We start from the raw sequence: 16,824 nt of genomic DNA on the forward strand, positions 1-16,824 counted from the left end.
ACAACTGTCAGTGCGCCCCTCCTGCTTAAACTCAATTCTGGAATTAATTTACTTATTTCTGGACAAAAGTTGGCTGCAAACGTGGCAGGAGGATTTTAAAGGATCAACGGGGATGCTGCCAGGAAGTTGAAGTGTTTCCGTAGAGTGTTTGATCTACAAAGTATTATTTTAATTAAATAATGTGGGTCATGGTGGAGAGGTAGAGTGGTCAACCTCTGATTGGAAGGTTGTGGGTTCGGTTCCCGCTCTGCACGCCCATGTGTCAAAGAGTTCTTAGGCAGGACACTGAACCCCACATCACTCCATCGATTGTGTGGGTGAATGGCACTGAGACGGTGAAGTGCGTTGGACCTTCTAAGAAGGCAGTAAAACGCTAAATAACCATTTATTATGAGATAGACGGAAAGTCAAGTAGATCTGTAGGTGGACTGGCTGTGCAGTCAAACGTCTTCTACATGAACATTTTGGAGTCCGGCTGACCAGAGGTTCAACATCCTGTCCTGAACCCGCACAGACATTTTAAAACAAAAATGATTTCCATTATTATCCAAGCTATGTTTTTGTTCACCTGACTGCCTTAAGACGAAGAAGAAAAAAACACGCTCATAAATGGACATGAAAAATAGGCCTGGTGCTCACGCGCACTGCTCGATGATTGGTCAATATCTCTGCAGCTGGTTCGAGCTGACCAACCACGTTCCAGTCCGCAAAACAACTTCTGCTCCGCGGTGCGGTCCGCCTGTCACGTTGCGCACATGGATCCGGGCTCGGTGACCACACCACACCCAGCTGACCGGAGCGGAGAGTCCTCTCCGGGGAACGCCTCGTGCAACAGCTGCATCCGGAGCACCGGCTGAGCACAGAGGAGGCGGCGGCCTCTCGACACGACGCGAGCCAGCCCGGAGCCCGATGTTTTCCCTGTAAAAAACTGTTCGAGAGTCGGCCTGCTCATGACTCCGCGCTTCCGCTTTCTCCTGGATTGAATGTTTTTCTCCTAAATATGGGATTATTTTTACAAGCTGCTGTCGCCTCCGTCTCTCCCACGGAGTCAGCGGCGGAGGAGGTAAGTTGAGCCCCACATACATATGACGAGCTATCAGCTGACCCCCGGCTGAGTTACTAAAGAGTCCGAGCGAGCTCGGAGAATGTTGTTTTCTGACGGCTTGTGTCGCCTAAAGCCGAGAGAAGCAAAGAGGTTCTCCGGGTGAGCAGCCTGTTAGCTTCCGTGGCTAACCCAGTTAGCATGGCTAAGGTGTTTTTATTTTCCGGAGTCTGCGTGTCTGCTGCGGACTCCTCGCCTTCTCTCAGGTTACCAAAGTTCTTTAAGAAGATTTTTTTTCACATTCGAGCGACCGTCCTGACAAACATCACACGCGTTCACGTTACTAACAGGCCCCGCAACGCTGCAAGCTAGAAAAACACTTAGCAGGCTAACATTTCTGTTAAAGTTTGTGTCAGGTTATAGTAGATATCAGGGTTTGACTTGTTATCACTAAAGGTAGAGACAAACTCTTTTTTGGAAAGCGTTTGGTCTTGCTTTTGGTTATTACGAACATTGAAAATGTTGTTCATGTATCACTTTGTGTTACATATTTCTGAAGGGCTTTATAAATAAAGTTTGATTTGATTCTTTAAAGTCTCGCGATTCTTCATGAGTGATCCCAGGAACAGAACAGAAGGTGTTTTTAAAGACAGCTCTGGCCTTCACCCACTTTCATGCTTTAGAAATCCTGTGACATAATCCTTGGCATTCTGTGTCCACTTTAATGTCAGCATTAATGCTGTGAGGTTCACCTGCAGCTCCGCCTCTCGCTGCTCCAGGTGTAGACAGATCCACATTCTGGTTGTGACTACTGATTTCATAATGAGAGGTCAGCTGTAACAAAGGCATATCACTGCAGGGCGACGGTTGCTCTCAGAACACCAGCATTTTTAGTTTATTTTTTAAGGCAATAAACATACCAACAATATAAATGTTCTTACTTGTGGTTGTTCACCTTTTGCCATATCCCTTCAGGGGTCGCCACAGCACAGAACCGGCTTTCACTAATTGGCTCAGCTGGTTTGGCAGAGATTTTTACAGCTGGAGTCCTTCCTGACACAACCCTGTATTTTCTCCGTGCTGGGGACCGGCACAGGGGGCCCCAGTCTTGGGGTCTTTTGTGGTTACATAGCTGGACAGTAGCATAAGGGGTCCTGACCAAGGACCCACACTGGATGAGGATCATCGCGGCCCCTGGGGCAACCAAAAATAGGTTCCCATGAAGTTACTAACACGCGGCCAATTGAGACACCCAGCCACCAGCAAACGTACTCTAGTAACTTTTTTAAAAATTTTGTTTTAAAAGCATTTTTTTTTTGTTAAAGTATTTTTCTTTAGAAGATTAAACAAAAAATCGGCTGTAAATGTGTTTCCAAGGACTTCTTACCTGTTTTATAATTCATTGTTTGGTTACTTAAGTAATGCTGTTGTAGAAGTAATTCTACTTCTGCTTGACTGCAGCCTGTGACTCATAAGGCCCCTCCAGTCAATGTCAGTGCAGATGCACATCCACAGCCACACACATGCAGTCTGGTTGAATCAAAAAGTGAAAGAAACCTCAGGAGAATGGCAACAGTCCAACTTTAAGCGTGAAAGCTAACGGGTATCAGTGTTGCAGTTCTCTTTTGAAAGTGGCAGCACTTTTCTGGCTGGTTAACACCTTGTGTGCAGAATGTGTTGCGACAGTTTTCTTTGCTAAATGGAGCAGAGGGAGGCTTTTTTTAATAGATGGTCCATCAATGAGCTGAGAAGTGGTCAGATATCGGGTCTAGAGCTCAGCCCTTTCTAATGAGGATGGCGTGTTTGTTCACAGAGGACAGTTGGTCTTTGAAGGTTTTCTAGAAAAATGGCAGACCAGAGTAGTCAGTGGAAGTGGTTTGGGTAATTTGGGATGAGGTAAAGGATGTGTGTGTGTGTTTATAATAAATATGACAACAAAGATCTAAGTTGGAACCTTTTCAAACGAAGATGCTCATCATTTGTATCAATCTGTACGGCTGTTAGTGAAGAAGTTGCTTGAATGCATTTGTTTTCCATCAGTTGTCATAAATGAATCACTTTCTAAAATAATTGAGCCGTTTTTCCTTCTTTTGTTTTTGTTTGTTTTAGGGGGACCAAAACCCAACCAAGCAAATGTGGGAGCATAGATTTATGTGGGACAGTGCGGGTCACAGAGAGGTACTGTAGTCCTAACTTAGGCATGTTGTTGATTTGTCTGACATGGAAATTAGTATGGGGGCTCCCTGCTAAAGCACATGATTCACATTTGATGATATTGTTTTGCTGTTTTTTGCTAAATGCGTGCGTTTAAAAGACTTGAGAGCCGTTTCATGCTTGTGCAGAGCGTGGGAATCTGCACGACCCTCTGAGATCCTGTAGGACCCCACAGAATGCCGTGTCCATTAACGGGGCAACAGATTCAGCTGCTGGGCAGTCAAGAGGGACACGTGGTCACTCGTACATTTGGATTTTCAGTCCTTTTCCACAGCCGAGATTTAACTTTGACACGAACCGAAGTTTGAGTCCAATAAATGCACCTTTTTCAGACACAAAAAGTAACCAGTCAAAGACTTGTTTCACTGAGCGCTGCCTTTAAAGTAGTTCTTAAGAGGGTTTAGTAAGAAGGTCTCATGTGCACACAGACTACCTTCACTTGTCCCTCCTGCACATGATGCACAACTTTGGTCCCCCAAGTCCAGTTCTTACCGTTCAGGCGTCCCAGCAGTGGTTGATGGGTTTTTTGACAGGAAACGCCATTGTTTCTTGAGCGATCCCTCCAGCTCCTCAGATGTTGGGTTTCAAGGGTTCATCAGTGTCAGCGCTGTGCCTCATTTTGATCAGAGATACTTTTTGTGGCTGAGCCAAAGAATATTGAAGAGGGGGTGTGGGCAGGACTGTGAGGTGGATCAGGTCTATGCCCAAGGACCTAACGAAGTTCACGTCCTGTCGCCGTTTCTGAGGAGATTTTCAACTCTTTTCAGCAGCTTCTTATTAAGGCATATTATGTTGCAGCGCTGCAGTCGCTTCAGTAACCAGATCAGTCTTTAATCAGCGTTTCAGCATGAGAGAGGTGGATTGTTTGGTTGTTGCATACTCAAAAGGGAGATGGGAATCTGGTCTTTGCGGATTCGTTGCTCAGTCGGTTGTTTGCCAAGACAAGCTGAGATTGTTTTGTTTAGAGCAGACGTTTTTGTTTCCCTTGGTTATTGCATGTGTTTGTTCTGTGAATCCTGCGCCGTCCCGCACTGAGCGTCCTGTCTGGCAGGCAGATGTGAGGAAAACAAGTCTCACCGAGATGAGAAACAGGAGATGCCGTGAAATCGTCCTGTGCCCAGCTGGCTTTTCAGGAATGTCGTGTTGATAAACAGGCCTGCACTTCTTCTCCCTGTCAGCGTTTTCTGATGTTCGGGTCTGGTGTGTCACTGATCTGTGTTTCTGCCTCTCGCTTTCTCACTGCCTGATCATCCTGCAGAGGAGTAGCTTGGAGCTCTGCTGGAGCTTGGAAATTTCCGTAAAGCAATCCGTGTCCAGTGTTTGGGCTGCGTTGGAGTGGGCTGAGGGTTGGTGTGTGGGTAGGGTCGAGAAGCAAAGAAACAGACGGGCTCAGCATTTGCTTCCAGTTTCTGGATCAGGACTCTTCATGTCCCTGGATGCAGGAGCTCCGCCGGTAATGGAAACCCCACTTTCTCATCTTCTTCTGCACTCTGAGGTGACTGAACAGATCCGACTGGACTTTTTGAACAACTTTTTCTGCCCTTCCTATTGACCATCCACCCTGTGTTCTTCCACCTGTTGGCTTTTCACAGTGTGGATGGCTGGTTTTGGTTGTCCATGCTGCTCATTTGCTGTATTGACAGTTGACACAAGACAACATGTTGTTGGAGTTCAGACAGTCGACTTCTGTTGGGGTTTGTTCAGTTTTCTGATCCGATCTGCTTTTATTCTGAATTAATTCATGCATTAAAACCTGAAGGATTTTGTGGGTTGACACACGTCTGAAAGCGTCTCGCTCTCATGACTGAGGTTCTTCAGGCTTGCAGATATTTCTAGAAACGAATGAACCCTAGTTTTCCATTGGTGGAGTGAGGCAAGTTGTATCTCTAATGAATCTGCTAAATATGAAGGAATATTTTCAGCATCTTTGTTTCCCTTAAAACTTCTGGGATGCTTTAATTTTTTTTTCTTTTTTACCTGAGGGCACAAAATGACAACTGAGTCTGCAGACAATAGTAAAATAAATCAATAAAAACTGTCGTTGGCCTTTCAAAGGGCTCGTCGGGGGATACTTTTTAGACTGTATCATTGCTAAATTGATGGATTGAAAGCATAACTCTGAATAAGTGGCACTGGCATCAGCAGCTCCTTCCTGAAACTGCACCATGTTTTGTTTTTGTTTCCAGAAGAACACAAAGTTAAACAAGATAAAATCAGGAATGATTTACAACAAATTATTATTGAACCTAGATAAAACCAAAGTGATGTTTTTTGGTAACAGCTACGCCAATACTGAGCTCTCAATTAAAATGAATAATGTCTCAATTAAAAGTGTTACAGAAATCAAATTCTTAGGGGTTTTTAATCGATGACAAACCAAGTTGGAAGCAACACATCAGACACATACAATCTAAAGTCTCCAAAAGTGTTTCAATCATAAATAAATCTAAACCTATAATAGAATACAACAGTAGATATTTATTGTACTGCTCCTTAATATTACCATATTTGACCTACTGTATAGAAATTTGGGGGAATAACATCTTGTCTTTTTACTTTAAAGCTATCTTGATCATACAAAGAATTTATTTTATCAATCCAGACTTTTAAAACTTTATGACCTTGTGGATTTTTACACTGCGCTACTTCTATACATAGCTAGCGGGAAATCGTTACCATTCAACATCCAAAAACAGTTCTTAGAAAATGAAGGAGGCTTCAAACTGGGGATGTAGGAACTTCAAGATCAAACTGATAAGAACCACAAAGAAAAGTTTCTGTGTGTCGGTGTGTGGCATTAAACTCTGGAACGGGTTACGTAATGAGCTCAAACAATGTTCAAATATCCAAATATTCAAGAAAATGTATAAAGAAACTCTGATTTCATGATATGAAGATAAGATGAGTTAAGGATCAACAGGTGTTTGAATAATTCCAAATACATGTGTGAACTTTATTTTGGTGAAATAATCAAAGCTCAGTTAGTGTTACATTGTAATGTGCAATGATGATCACTGAAATGTTTTAAATGACAATCTATAAACCATTGATTTTCTTTACTTGATCTGCAATGTGTAGCAATAATCACTGGTTTAATGTGATAATAAATGTGTTCTAATAATAATCAATGGTTATTACATGATGGTTATCTAAAGTGTGAATCATTAACGTTCACTGATAGGATGTAAGAATTCTTTCTCAGGATAATCAATAAGCACTTGGATTGTGTTACTTGATAACTTGATCTGAAATGTGTACAGCAATGATATCTGGATTCATATGAAGTTGTTTGTGATTGTAATCAATTAGTATTACATATTTGTGACATGATGTGTGATTTATGAATGAAATCATGAAGGGATGTTTTCAGATGATAATCAATATGCACTGGATTTTGTAATTTGAAAATAATCTACCTGATCAGAACCGGATTACGAAAACTATGCAAAACTATCTAATCAACTCAGTAGGGGTGGGATTATATAAACTCGCTTCATCCCACTAAGCTCAGCATGTCTTTAGTTAATGATCACTATATTTAATTAAGCAAATGTAACTTGGTGTATCTTTCTTTTTGTCTGTTTTTTTAATCTATGCATTTCATGAATTTCTTAAAATGCTAATTTAGTCGCTTATTTCATGCATTTCTGTAACGAGTTTGATAAATCTTTTTTTTTTGCATTGATTAATATTTGAAATTTAAAAAAATCAAATAAAATCCAAAACAGTCCAAAAATAAACCAAACACGGCGCAGTAAAGTAATAGTCACGTCTACAAAAGCAAGCTGATTCATAAAAACAGTTGTTTTTGGGGAGAAATGTTTGCTTTTCTGTTGGTTTCCAAGGAAAGAATTCAGCTTTATTCAGTAAAGTTCAGGGTTTTTTAAGTTGAAACAGTCACGTAGAATCTGGTTTTCATGAGTAAATTGATATCAGATTGGATATTTGACAAACTAATGTAGAATTATTATTATAATAATAATAATCTTAAACTTATGAATTGAAATGGATTCAGTATTTTAGAAGTTAAACTAGCTCCCAGTAACTCGGCACACAGCTGAAGCTTTGAGGTCTGGAAGTGATATGACCTTCATTTAATAACTTTCTCTATTTCTGTAAAGGGCTGATTTCAAACAGTAAAACTGTTTTAACACATTTTTTATCAAGTTCTTCTCTTTAGTCTTGTTAATAAATGCAGTACGCTGTTTTATTTGATGCAGTAATACCCTCAGAGATTTGTCCTCGTCCCTCTGCTTTACTGAGTTTCATTTTTATGTAGATTCTGTCTCTGCAGCCTGACCGGTTTCTCTTAGTAAACTGGATCAGAACTTTTGGAAGTGTGTTTGAAGTCAGTGTGATAAGTGCGTTCTTCTCATTTTTGGAGGACGCTATGGGAATGGTCGGATGGGATTTAATTAGACCTGGTCAGTATCGGGACACTCATGAAGCCGCCGTGGATCATCTGTCAGCACCTGCTGGCCTTCATCCTAAGACTTCACCGAAATACGAGAGGGTGAAATGACCAAGTGATGACATTTTTGTCTGAGGAGTCACCTTCGCTGTGTTGTCAATCTAGACTACAAAACAAGTGGCGGGCAGAACTCTGACACCACAGAGGTGAAGGATGTGTACTGTAAACAACAATCAGGCAGGAACTCTGCTTATTGCCGTGCACATACAGCTGCAAGCACAAAAGGCCAAAGTACAGTGCTGCTTTAAACATAGTTTTCATTTTAGGTCTTGATTTATCGTCTACTTTACTTGAAGTGACCGTGTTTCTCCTCCTCCTTTTGCAGAACCTGCTTCGCTGTGAGGGCGTGAACAACCAGACCTACTTCTGTGAGGCTGGACACTGCTGTGGAGAATCCCAGTGCTGTAGTTACTATTATGAGCTGTGGTGTAAGTCTTTGTCCATGTTTCTAGTTTCCTGCCTAACCCCCTCTGTTTTTACATCCTTTTTTTTTGCTAAATAAGATTTTCACTGACGTGAACCTCCTCAGTGAGTCTGAGCTGCATGGCAGGTTGTTTTTTTTTTTTTAAGGTCACAGTTTTTCTTCTCAAAACCAAAATAAACCTTTGAAACCTTTTGTTCAAAAGCAACCGTCTCTTGGATGGTCCTCCTGGTTCTGCAGGTGTGAAAGCTCACCTGAACTCTGGGTTAGACCGAGCGAAAGACCTCTGGTCGTCTCTAGAACGAGGGTGTCTGTACTCTTGCACATGAACTCTGGTGCAGTTTACTTCAGTGTGAATGCAGACGGACTGCCTTGCGATGCAAAAACAGTAAATGAGTTAGGCGCCGCCCACTTGGAGTTGAAAACAACTAAATGTTGGTCATAGGACAGATGAGACCATAAACAGTTGAAAAAAGTCAAAAGTCGAAAGTTGTTCCTCTTCAAGGTTCAAAGGTCTGTAATGTTCTGCATAGGTACACTTCACAAATTAATCTAGGAAATCATGTTTGATTCTTATAGAATTTATTTGTATGATGGTGCAAAAAAATCCGTATTTGGTCAATAACAAATATTCACCTCAATGCTTTGTGATTTAACCCTGGTTTCAGTGACAGAGGTCAAAGGTTTCCTGTCCACCAGGCTTGGACACATTGTAGCTAGCAGCTGTTCTGGTCTATTTTTCCATGAACGTCTTCTCAAAATCTGTGATGTTTTGGGGGCTGTCGCTGGGCTTTCTCATTCTCTATTGGATTGGAACCCAAAGGCTAGCTAGATCCCTCCACAACCATGAAGAACGTTTGACGTAGCCCCTCCTTTCGGTTCAGTTCAGAATTTCATAGGGCTCGGTTCGCCACATTTCGGTTCTGTTTAACAAATCTGCCTGATATGAGCTGCTATTTTATGAACTATTATTTTGTTGTTATTTATTGCATCTGTTTTGCTTCTGAACACCTGAATTTCTCCCTTGGGAGATTAATAACGTTTTTAACTCTCGATGTATCTATTTTCTGTATTTTTCGGTACAAAAAACTAAGGCAGAAAGAAATTACTCACAAAATGCAGTTATTGGTTTTACATAACAATAAATAAAATTGACCTATGTAGGTGATCTGCTTACTAAAATAAGAAAAACTATTCGCTGCCAGGAACCAAAAGCTTTGGATAATTAACACTGGCCTGGAAAAAACCTTCTAACTTGCACATTTTTTTTCTTGTAGACCCGATTGTTACAGTCGGGTGATGCCGTTTTAAGTTCGTTAACAGATTAGATGTATTACTGTGGCATTCGCTAACTTTGTGTAACAATGTCAACACACAGCATTTGACTTATTTAATTGTGTTTTCCCTTCATGGATTCCGACCACGTGTGGAGTAGGATGAGGCAAGCTAGTGAATTAGCAGCTCGGCTCTCGTTTCCTCGCTACCAGTGACAAAGCAGCTGGGTCGTTACAATCCATATGCGGCTAAAAAAGATAAAACGAACTGAAACGGTACAGAAGGGAACCGAGCCGAAACTGCCGTACTGAAAAGGTTCGGTTCAACCACGTGAATCGTTACACCCCTAGTTTTTGAGATCATTGTCATAAAGAATGATCCAGATGCGTTTCATCCTCAATGTGCAGACTGATGGACGGAGCTTTTTGTCCAAATCTCACCATACGTGGATCCTTTCACGCTTTACTTCATATGGATCAGTCGTCATTAGGGATGGGTACCGAGCCCCAGTATTGAACGAGCCCCCAGTATCCATGAGATCTGACCTCTACGGTTCTGCTATCGGTACTGGAGAAGTCGCCCTTTTTTTGTGTCCCACAATATCTCAACGTTATCTGCCATATTTAACTCACCAAGTCAGTCAATTTTCCATTAATTAATGATATTAATTTTGCTATTCTCGCTGAAGAGGAGAGGTCTGTCTGGCTATTTGTGTGCATGGGGGGGGGGCTGTTGTTCAGACAGTACGCGGCGCGCGCACACACACTAGACAAGGCAGCGGACACACGAAGAATGAAGAACTGTTGGCTTTCTGCAATCTACCTCCACCATGTTCCCCTATGCAACTGGATTTTATTTTAGAGTGAACAGTTTAGTTAATTTGTTTTATATTTCCATCATGGCAGCATTTTTTCAAGACATTGCAGTTTATTTTTCTTTAAATGACTTCTTTTTTCATGTGTTTTACTTTTCAAGATGGAAAATGTATACAGTAAAATGTTTTGTTAAAAAAACAATGTTTTGTTGCATAATGAGGAAATAAAACATTTTATGTTCTTAATTTGTTATTTATTTTTCGTCCTCAAAACGTATCAATAAAGTATCGTTAAAATACTGGATCGATGAGCAGTATCAATAAGAGTAGTAGTACCGTTAAAACCTTAACGATACCCATCCCTAGTCGTCATGTTCCCTTTGAAGAGAAGCAGGCCCAAAGCGTGACGTCTCCACTCCCATGCTTCACAGTGGGTATGGTGTTCTTGGATGCTTCCCGGAATTCTTCTTCCTTCAAACTCAGCAAGTGGCGTTTATTCCAGAGTTTCATTTTGGTCTCATCTGACCAAATGACATTCTACCCATCCTCCTCTAGATCCTCCAGATGATGTCCAGAGAACTTTAGCTGTGGACAAGGGCTGACGTGAGCAGGGGGACCTTTGAAGCACGTCAGGATTTGATTTTGTTGTGTGTTTCAATAGAAGAGCTTCTTAAAGAAATAACAGGTCTGAGACCTGGGAATTAATAAGCAATATTAAACAAAAAAAATCTTTGAAAATGAAACTTTTTTTCTTTATATATTACAACACAGGTGTCACATGACTGTTGACCTTCTGATTTGAAATCACTGATATTGTTGGTGAAACCAGAACTGTAAGTTTTCTTCACAGAGAGTAGCAGCAGGAGTCTGATAAGCTGCTATCTCTACCCCCCCCCCTGCTGACTAAGCCACAACGGTTTCCAGTTTAAAAAGAAAAACGGCTGGACATCAGTTGGCTTGCAGCTCCGCTTGTTTTTAGAATATTATGGATTTTTTGCATTTAAATGATCCTCACAAAGTGAACCAAAACTTTCTGTCCTGCTGATGTTTTCTCCAAATTTTCTATTTTAAAGCTAGAGATCACCTGTTGATCCGAGCTTTGTGTTGGAGGTGTGGTTGCTTCTCCTGTTGTGTGCACGTTGATGCACAGAAAGAGCTATTTGAAAAGGGAAAAACAAACCTGTGCTGCTCTTCCTCAGGGTTTTGGCTGGTGTGGGCCATCATCTTCATTTTAAGCTGCTGCTGCGTGTGTCACCATCGCCGCACCAAACACCGGCTGCAGCAGCAACAACGGCAGCACGAGATCAACCTCATCGCCTACCGGGAGGCTCACAACTACCCGTCCGTGCCCTTCTACTTCAGTAAGAGTCGCCTCCGTCACGCAGCATGCGTCACAGATCTCTGTGATCCAGATCCCAAAAAGATGGCAGTAACGTCAAAGCTCTGGGTCATGTATGGAAAGCAGCAGAGTTGTTGTCTCTCTGAACCTTGCTGGTGGTTTCCATTAAACCAGGGGTGTCAAACTCCAGGCGATCAGGGCCGGTGTAGGTACCAAAACTGTTGGGCCTGCAATAAGTGTTCTGGGGCATGACACTAATGATGACGTCACACTACGGTAACCCCACTTGGACAAACTGCTCGGGCTCTACATATTTTCATTTCAGGTTTCCTTTTGTAACTTAACGTTCATTTCCTTCATAACTTGTGTCTGACATTATTCTTTGTAATGTTTATATTTTACCAACACCCACTTTGTAAAAAGGTCTGTGGCTGTTCGAACGAACCTGCTGCTCCGCATGAGCAAACCGTGTCTCTGAGCAGAGCAGCTGGAGTCTCGTAGCTTCCTGTTTGCAGGCGGCTGTGTTTGTGTGTGCTTTGTTACGGTGTGCGGTCCGGAGAAGGGTTCAGACCGCTGTCCGTTGGACTGCTCTGCGTGAGGGGGCTGCCGGTCAGTTCTGCCAATAATAAAGCACTGGCCACACGGATTTAAAAAGCTTTAAGCAAACATGCACTTCATAATAATCATAGCAATAAGAAAAGCCCGTTTAGAAGATCATCTCGCTCTATGTCAGAGCTTTGTTTGTTTACAACGGAACTCATAACTTCCACGATTGCACCAGAATTTGTCCGGACCAGTCACTTTCTTACACGTCATCAGACCAACATACAGCCAATCAAATCGTGTGACGTCATCATTAGTCGAACACTTATTGCAAGACGAAGCGTTTTGGTACCTACACCAGCCTCCTGGTTTACAGAATTCCTGCCTTATCTGCTGCTAATCACCTGGATCAGGTGTGTTTAGCCAATAAGGAGCAGGTTGACCCTGGGCCTCGAGGCCCGGGTTCTGACACCCCTGCATTACGCAGCGTGACCCACATTTGGCTCTCTGCGGTTTCACAGTGACTTCAGCTGAGTCCTGATTGTCTTTCTTTACCTCCTCAGGGTTTCTGCCCAACTACCTCCTTCCCGACTATGAGGAGGTGGTTAACCGGCCGCCGACTCCGCCCCCGCCTTACACCGCCTTACTGACAGGACCGTCCTCGGTGGCTTCCAGCCCCCTAAATCCTGAGCAGCAGGACGGCCACTGTTCCACCGTCCAGCCCCCCCCAGGCCCTCCCACCTCGGACAGCCTGTGCTGCCGACCCACGGAGGAGCCGCCCCCCGTCTCTTTGGACTTCACGCCGAAGGCTGAAGGGAAACGCGTGCAGACCGCAGAAAATGCAGACACGATACTACGAGGGGGGGGGCTCGGCATGGAGCGGCTGTCCAGCCAGGGGGTGAAGGGGGACAGCGAGGAAGATTGCAGGGACCCGCTGATGAAGGACTTCAGTCTCTCAGAGGACAAGGAGCGCCTCCCCAACGGCAGGAGGAGGCGCTTCACAGGGGACTCCGGGATTGAGGTGTGCGTGTGCGGCACGCGCGGAAGCGGCGTCTGCGGGGGGGCCGGAGGGACTGGCCAGGAATGCAAGGAGTTGAGGGAGCTGGAGAGCCTGCTGGGACAGGACGAAGGAGACGACGACGATGAGGAGGGGGGGGAGGGGTCCGGGGACTTCTGCGACAGCTGTGGTCATGGAGCCTCGCTCCGGGGGGAGGACGACCCGCCGCCTGGGGCTCCAGACAGGGGTCCGACGGGCTCTCCTTTGCCCCCTGACCACCCAGGCGGGAGTCCGCTCCAGGAACCCGTGTGCCTCCTCCTGCACACCATCAATGAGCAGGAGGGAGGGGCCCCCAGCAGCAGCTTGGAGGGCTGAAGGGGCCCCTCTGTCTGAGGGACTTATTGATTCTTTTTATGAGCATGCCCCCCCAACGCACCGCAGCAGTGGCCTTAATCTGTGCAGTTCTGCTTCATTTGGGGGGAGCCGTGGAGCTTACCCCCACCGCACACTCGCAGATCTGCATCAGTTCCGTCATTTACCACAAGCAGCAGTTGAGACTTCAGTCCTGGGGGGGGCAGGAGCCCTCAAAGGCTGTTCCTCGCTGCCACTGAACTGTTGAAGATCATGCACAGCAGGATCATTTTGGGAGGGGGGGATGCAGCATGGAGCTCCTCTGCGGTCATGCGACTGATACTGTACTAGATGTGCAAGGACATCATGCCGGGGGGGGGGGGGGGGGGGGGGGGGGGTACATGCTTGTAAATAGCTTTTCAGTGATTAAAAACCGCTCTGCCTGGAGGTTCACATCCTTTGACGAGTCGGAGCGCGAGCACTTCCTGTTTGCACAGTTTTTGTAGAAGTTGTAGCAGAAAACCCCCCCCAACTTTGTTTCCTGAGTCATCGGGACCGTCGGAGCATCAGCCAGTGAGGCTCCCAGATGCTGAGATTTTTACCCTGATATGATGATTGTAGCTCATGCCTGAAAAACCCGACTGTGCTGGAACAATCAGTGAAACTGAAAAAGCAGCTGCCAAAAACAGGAATGTTAATCTTCTTAGAGATTAAACGGAAAAGGGCGAGCGACTTCAGACCTCGTACTTGCGTGTCAGTCTCTTTCAGCAAGTTTCCACGCTCACCAGCTTTTACTTGACTTGAGACCATCTGTACTCGCAGTTTTCCCATGAACCTCCTTGACTGCTGCCTTACAATGGACCAGTGAGCGACGCTGAAATGCAGCTCAGCTGGTTTTAAGGAAAGTTCTGGTTTTCTTCAGCTCTTCATGTTCAGTTAAAACAGCGCAACGTTCTGTAGAAGACAAAAAGAAACCCCGTTAATCCTCACTTACTCCAGCACGACGACAAGCATCCAAGAGGGCAATCTGCTAAAGATGCAAAGGTTTGGAGGCTCCCATCTGACCGACTTCTTTTGTTTGCACAGCAGAAGATTAGAATTCTTCAAAAAGTGGAAAAATGTGCTAATGTTTGGTGCAAAATGAGATTAAAACGATGTGATAATTAATCTGCAATTATTCTGCATTGAAACTCAGGAGAGACGCTTCAGGCATGAGGCTTTCTTTACTCACTTTGACTCCACATCCAAAGTTTCTGAGCTGGTCTTGAATGCATCACAGATGCGTTCTGCTGTCAGTCATTTAGATTTCCAATTGGAACTGTGTTGAAAGCAAACAGCCCCCCCAGCCGTGTGCACACGCAGCCTCTGCTGGAGTTTTCCTCCCGAGTCAAACGGGTTAAATGGATTTCTGCTTCCATTCCCTGGGGAACATCTCTTAACTCCTCTTCAGTCTAAATGTCAGCTTCCTCCTGGAAAAGTGAGCTGCGTGGTTACTATAGTTTTCATCCATTATGGCCTAAATACACTCTGAAGTGCTTTAGATAGAAATGCTTTTGTAAACTCAAAAAAGTGTACTTGGAAACTTTTAGTTAAGGAGCTCTTTTTCATATCATTCATTTTAAAATTGAAAGGGTTTATATAAAGAATGAAGAAACCACTTTATATTTGGAAGTGCTGTACGATATTCTGTAGCTTTATTCTGAACCAAAATGTGTTTTTCATCTCTTTTTAAAGGAAATCATTAGCGATATTAGTACGAACCGTTTTGGGTATTAAGTTCTACTTTTGAGGAAAGAGTTAAACTTTTGTTAAGATTTTAATCTGAGGTTGTTTGAAGGGTTAATCCTACTAACTGTATACGTTTGTAAAGATATTGGCTGATTTTGCCAAAGACACTTTGTTATGGTTTGTGCTTTTGCACAAACTTGTTTGAATGTTTCGATCATAAGCCATTCATTGTAAGATGGATGTATGTTCAATAAACATCGGATTTACACAAACCCATGTCTCCCACGTCGCATGTGTTTGTGGTGGGCATTTACTCTGGGGCTATTTTTTTAGTTGGCAGTTTTATACACTTGCAGAATGAATGAGCACATCCTGAAATTCAACCGAACCGTTTCCACACAGAAGGTCAAAGTTAAACACCTTCGGTTCAGCATTTACTAAATAGGTTTATTTTCTAAAAGACCAAAGAGGGAAATCCTGTTATGGATTGAGTGAAAGGAAACACTGCTGTTGAATTGAAAGAAACATACAGATACGTTTATTTAGACCAAAAATGAAAGCTTTCATTCTAAATGTCAATGTAAAAGTGGAATTTGTTCAAGCTTTATTTTATGTCATCTTATTGTTGATGGAAATGTTTACAACCTTTAAGAGATTTGTCCTTTTAGTATGTTGGAAGTTTTCGATCTGTTATTTTCCAGCTGCTGGTTCATGAATGCCCCACCCGCTGAAAAAAATTAAATGTTAAATTTAAAAGAAGTATAAATATTAGGTTCATTCAACAATTGGGAGACATTTGGGCTTCAAAATTCTTGAAAAATAAACTTTCACTTTCTGACGTTCTGCTACATATTTATCAACAATAAGTAATAAACTATTAAAAGCTTGAGCAGCTCAGTCAACAAATCAATAAAGTCATTTTTATTACATGATTTATTTGGTGTTTACAACACTCAGTGCAACGTCGGAACCAGCAACCAGAAAAAAGTTGTTGATTTCTGAAATGAAATTCCTTTTCCATTAAGTTCATCAAATAACATTCTGTCTGAATAACCATTTAATGTCACGTATGACTTGATTTAAATTCATTTTATCAACTCTCAAAATCTTTCTCCACCTGCTTTTCAAAACTGGCCCGTTTAAGTATTTATTGTACAATATTTATTCAAACACATTTTGCAAATATGATTGCATAAACTCTTTAAAGAAACACGGGTCCAACCCTTATAAGCAGAGAAATTAATATAGCATCTTTTTCAATTAAAATGATGTGGTGACAGGGTTGCATAAAGTATAATGGATTTAATATTTTTGATTATGGATCATCATTCAAAAGTGACAAATAAATGACCAAGACAACAAAATGAACAGCTTTTAATGAGGTCTGCTGCTCGTTTTTTCAAATAACGCTCAAGAAGTTGAAGAAATAACATCATTTTAATTTCATTTCTCTCTTTCTTTGAGTAAGTACTCTTGTCTCCTCTGTACTCTCTAAATCACATTTGGCTCGGTAGCGTCTCTGCTTTTCAGCAGCACTCTGGTGGGCCACACTAAAAAATCTGACTTAAATGAATGTCCCCTTTTATGAACTGTAACTCGTTGTTTGCATACAGTTTCATTTATTTTAAG

At 42.8% G+C, this 16,824-nt stretch overlaps 1 protein-coding gene across 4 annotated transcripts; it reads left to right on the top strand.

Annotated features, from left to right (window-relative positions):
* Positions 1-628: 628 nt before the first annotated feature.
* wbp1l (WW domain binding protein 1 like) lies at positions 629-15,468 on the top strand. Of its 4 annotated transcripts, XM_023960043.1 has the most exons (5): positions 629-1,063; positions 3,152-3,220; positions 8,053-8,155; positions 11,437-11,598; positions 12,683-15,468. In XM_023960043.1, the coding sequence occupies exons 1-5, from the start codon at positions 1,001-1,003 to the stop codon at positions 13,489-13,491; spliced, it is 1,206 nt and encodes a 401-aa protein (XP_023815811.1). In that variant the 5' UTR covers positions 629-1,000; the 3' UTR covers positions 13,492-15,468. The 4 variants fall into 4 exon arrangements, with proteins under 4 accessions (XP_023815811.1, XP_023815814.1, XP_023815812.1 ...); XM_023960046.1 differs by lacking the exon at positions 3,152-3,220 and having other exon boundaries at positions 640-1,063; XM_023960044.1 differs by lacking the exons at positions 629-1,063; positions 3,152-3,220 and adding an exon at positions 3,852-4,751.
* Positions 15,469-16,824: the final 1,356 nt, after the last annotated feature.

Source organism: Oryzias latipes, chromosome 1 (genome assembly GCF_002234675.1).
Source record: "Oryzias latipes chromosome 1, ASM223467v1".
Classification (NCBI taxonomy): Eukaryota; Metazoa; Chordata; class Actinopteri; order Beloniformes; family Adrianichthyidae; genus Oryzias; species Oryzias latipes.

Coding starts and splice junctions, on each gene's coding strand:
- wbp1l (XM_023960043.1), top strand. CDS start 1,001: ATGGGATTATTTTTACAAGCTGCTGTCGCCTCCGTCTCTCCCACGGAG. Junction 8,156..11,436: donor TTACTATTATGAGCTGTGGT/GTAAGTCTTTGT, acceptor GCTCTTCCTCAG/GGTTTTGGCTGGTGTGGGCC. Junction 11,599..12,682: donor GTCCGTGCCCTTCTACTTCA/GTAAGAGTCGCC, acceptor TTACCTCCTCAG/GGTTTCTGCCCAACTACCTC.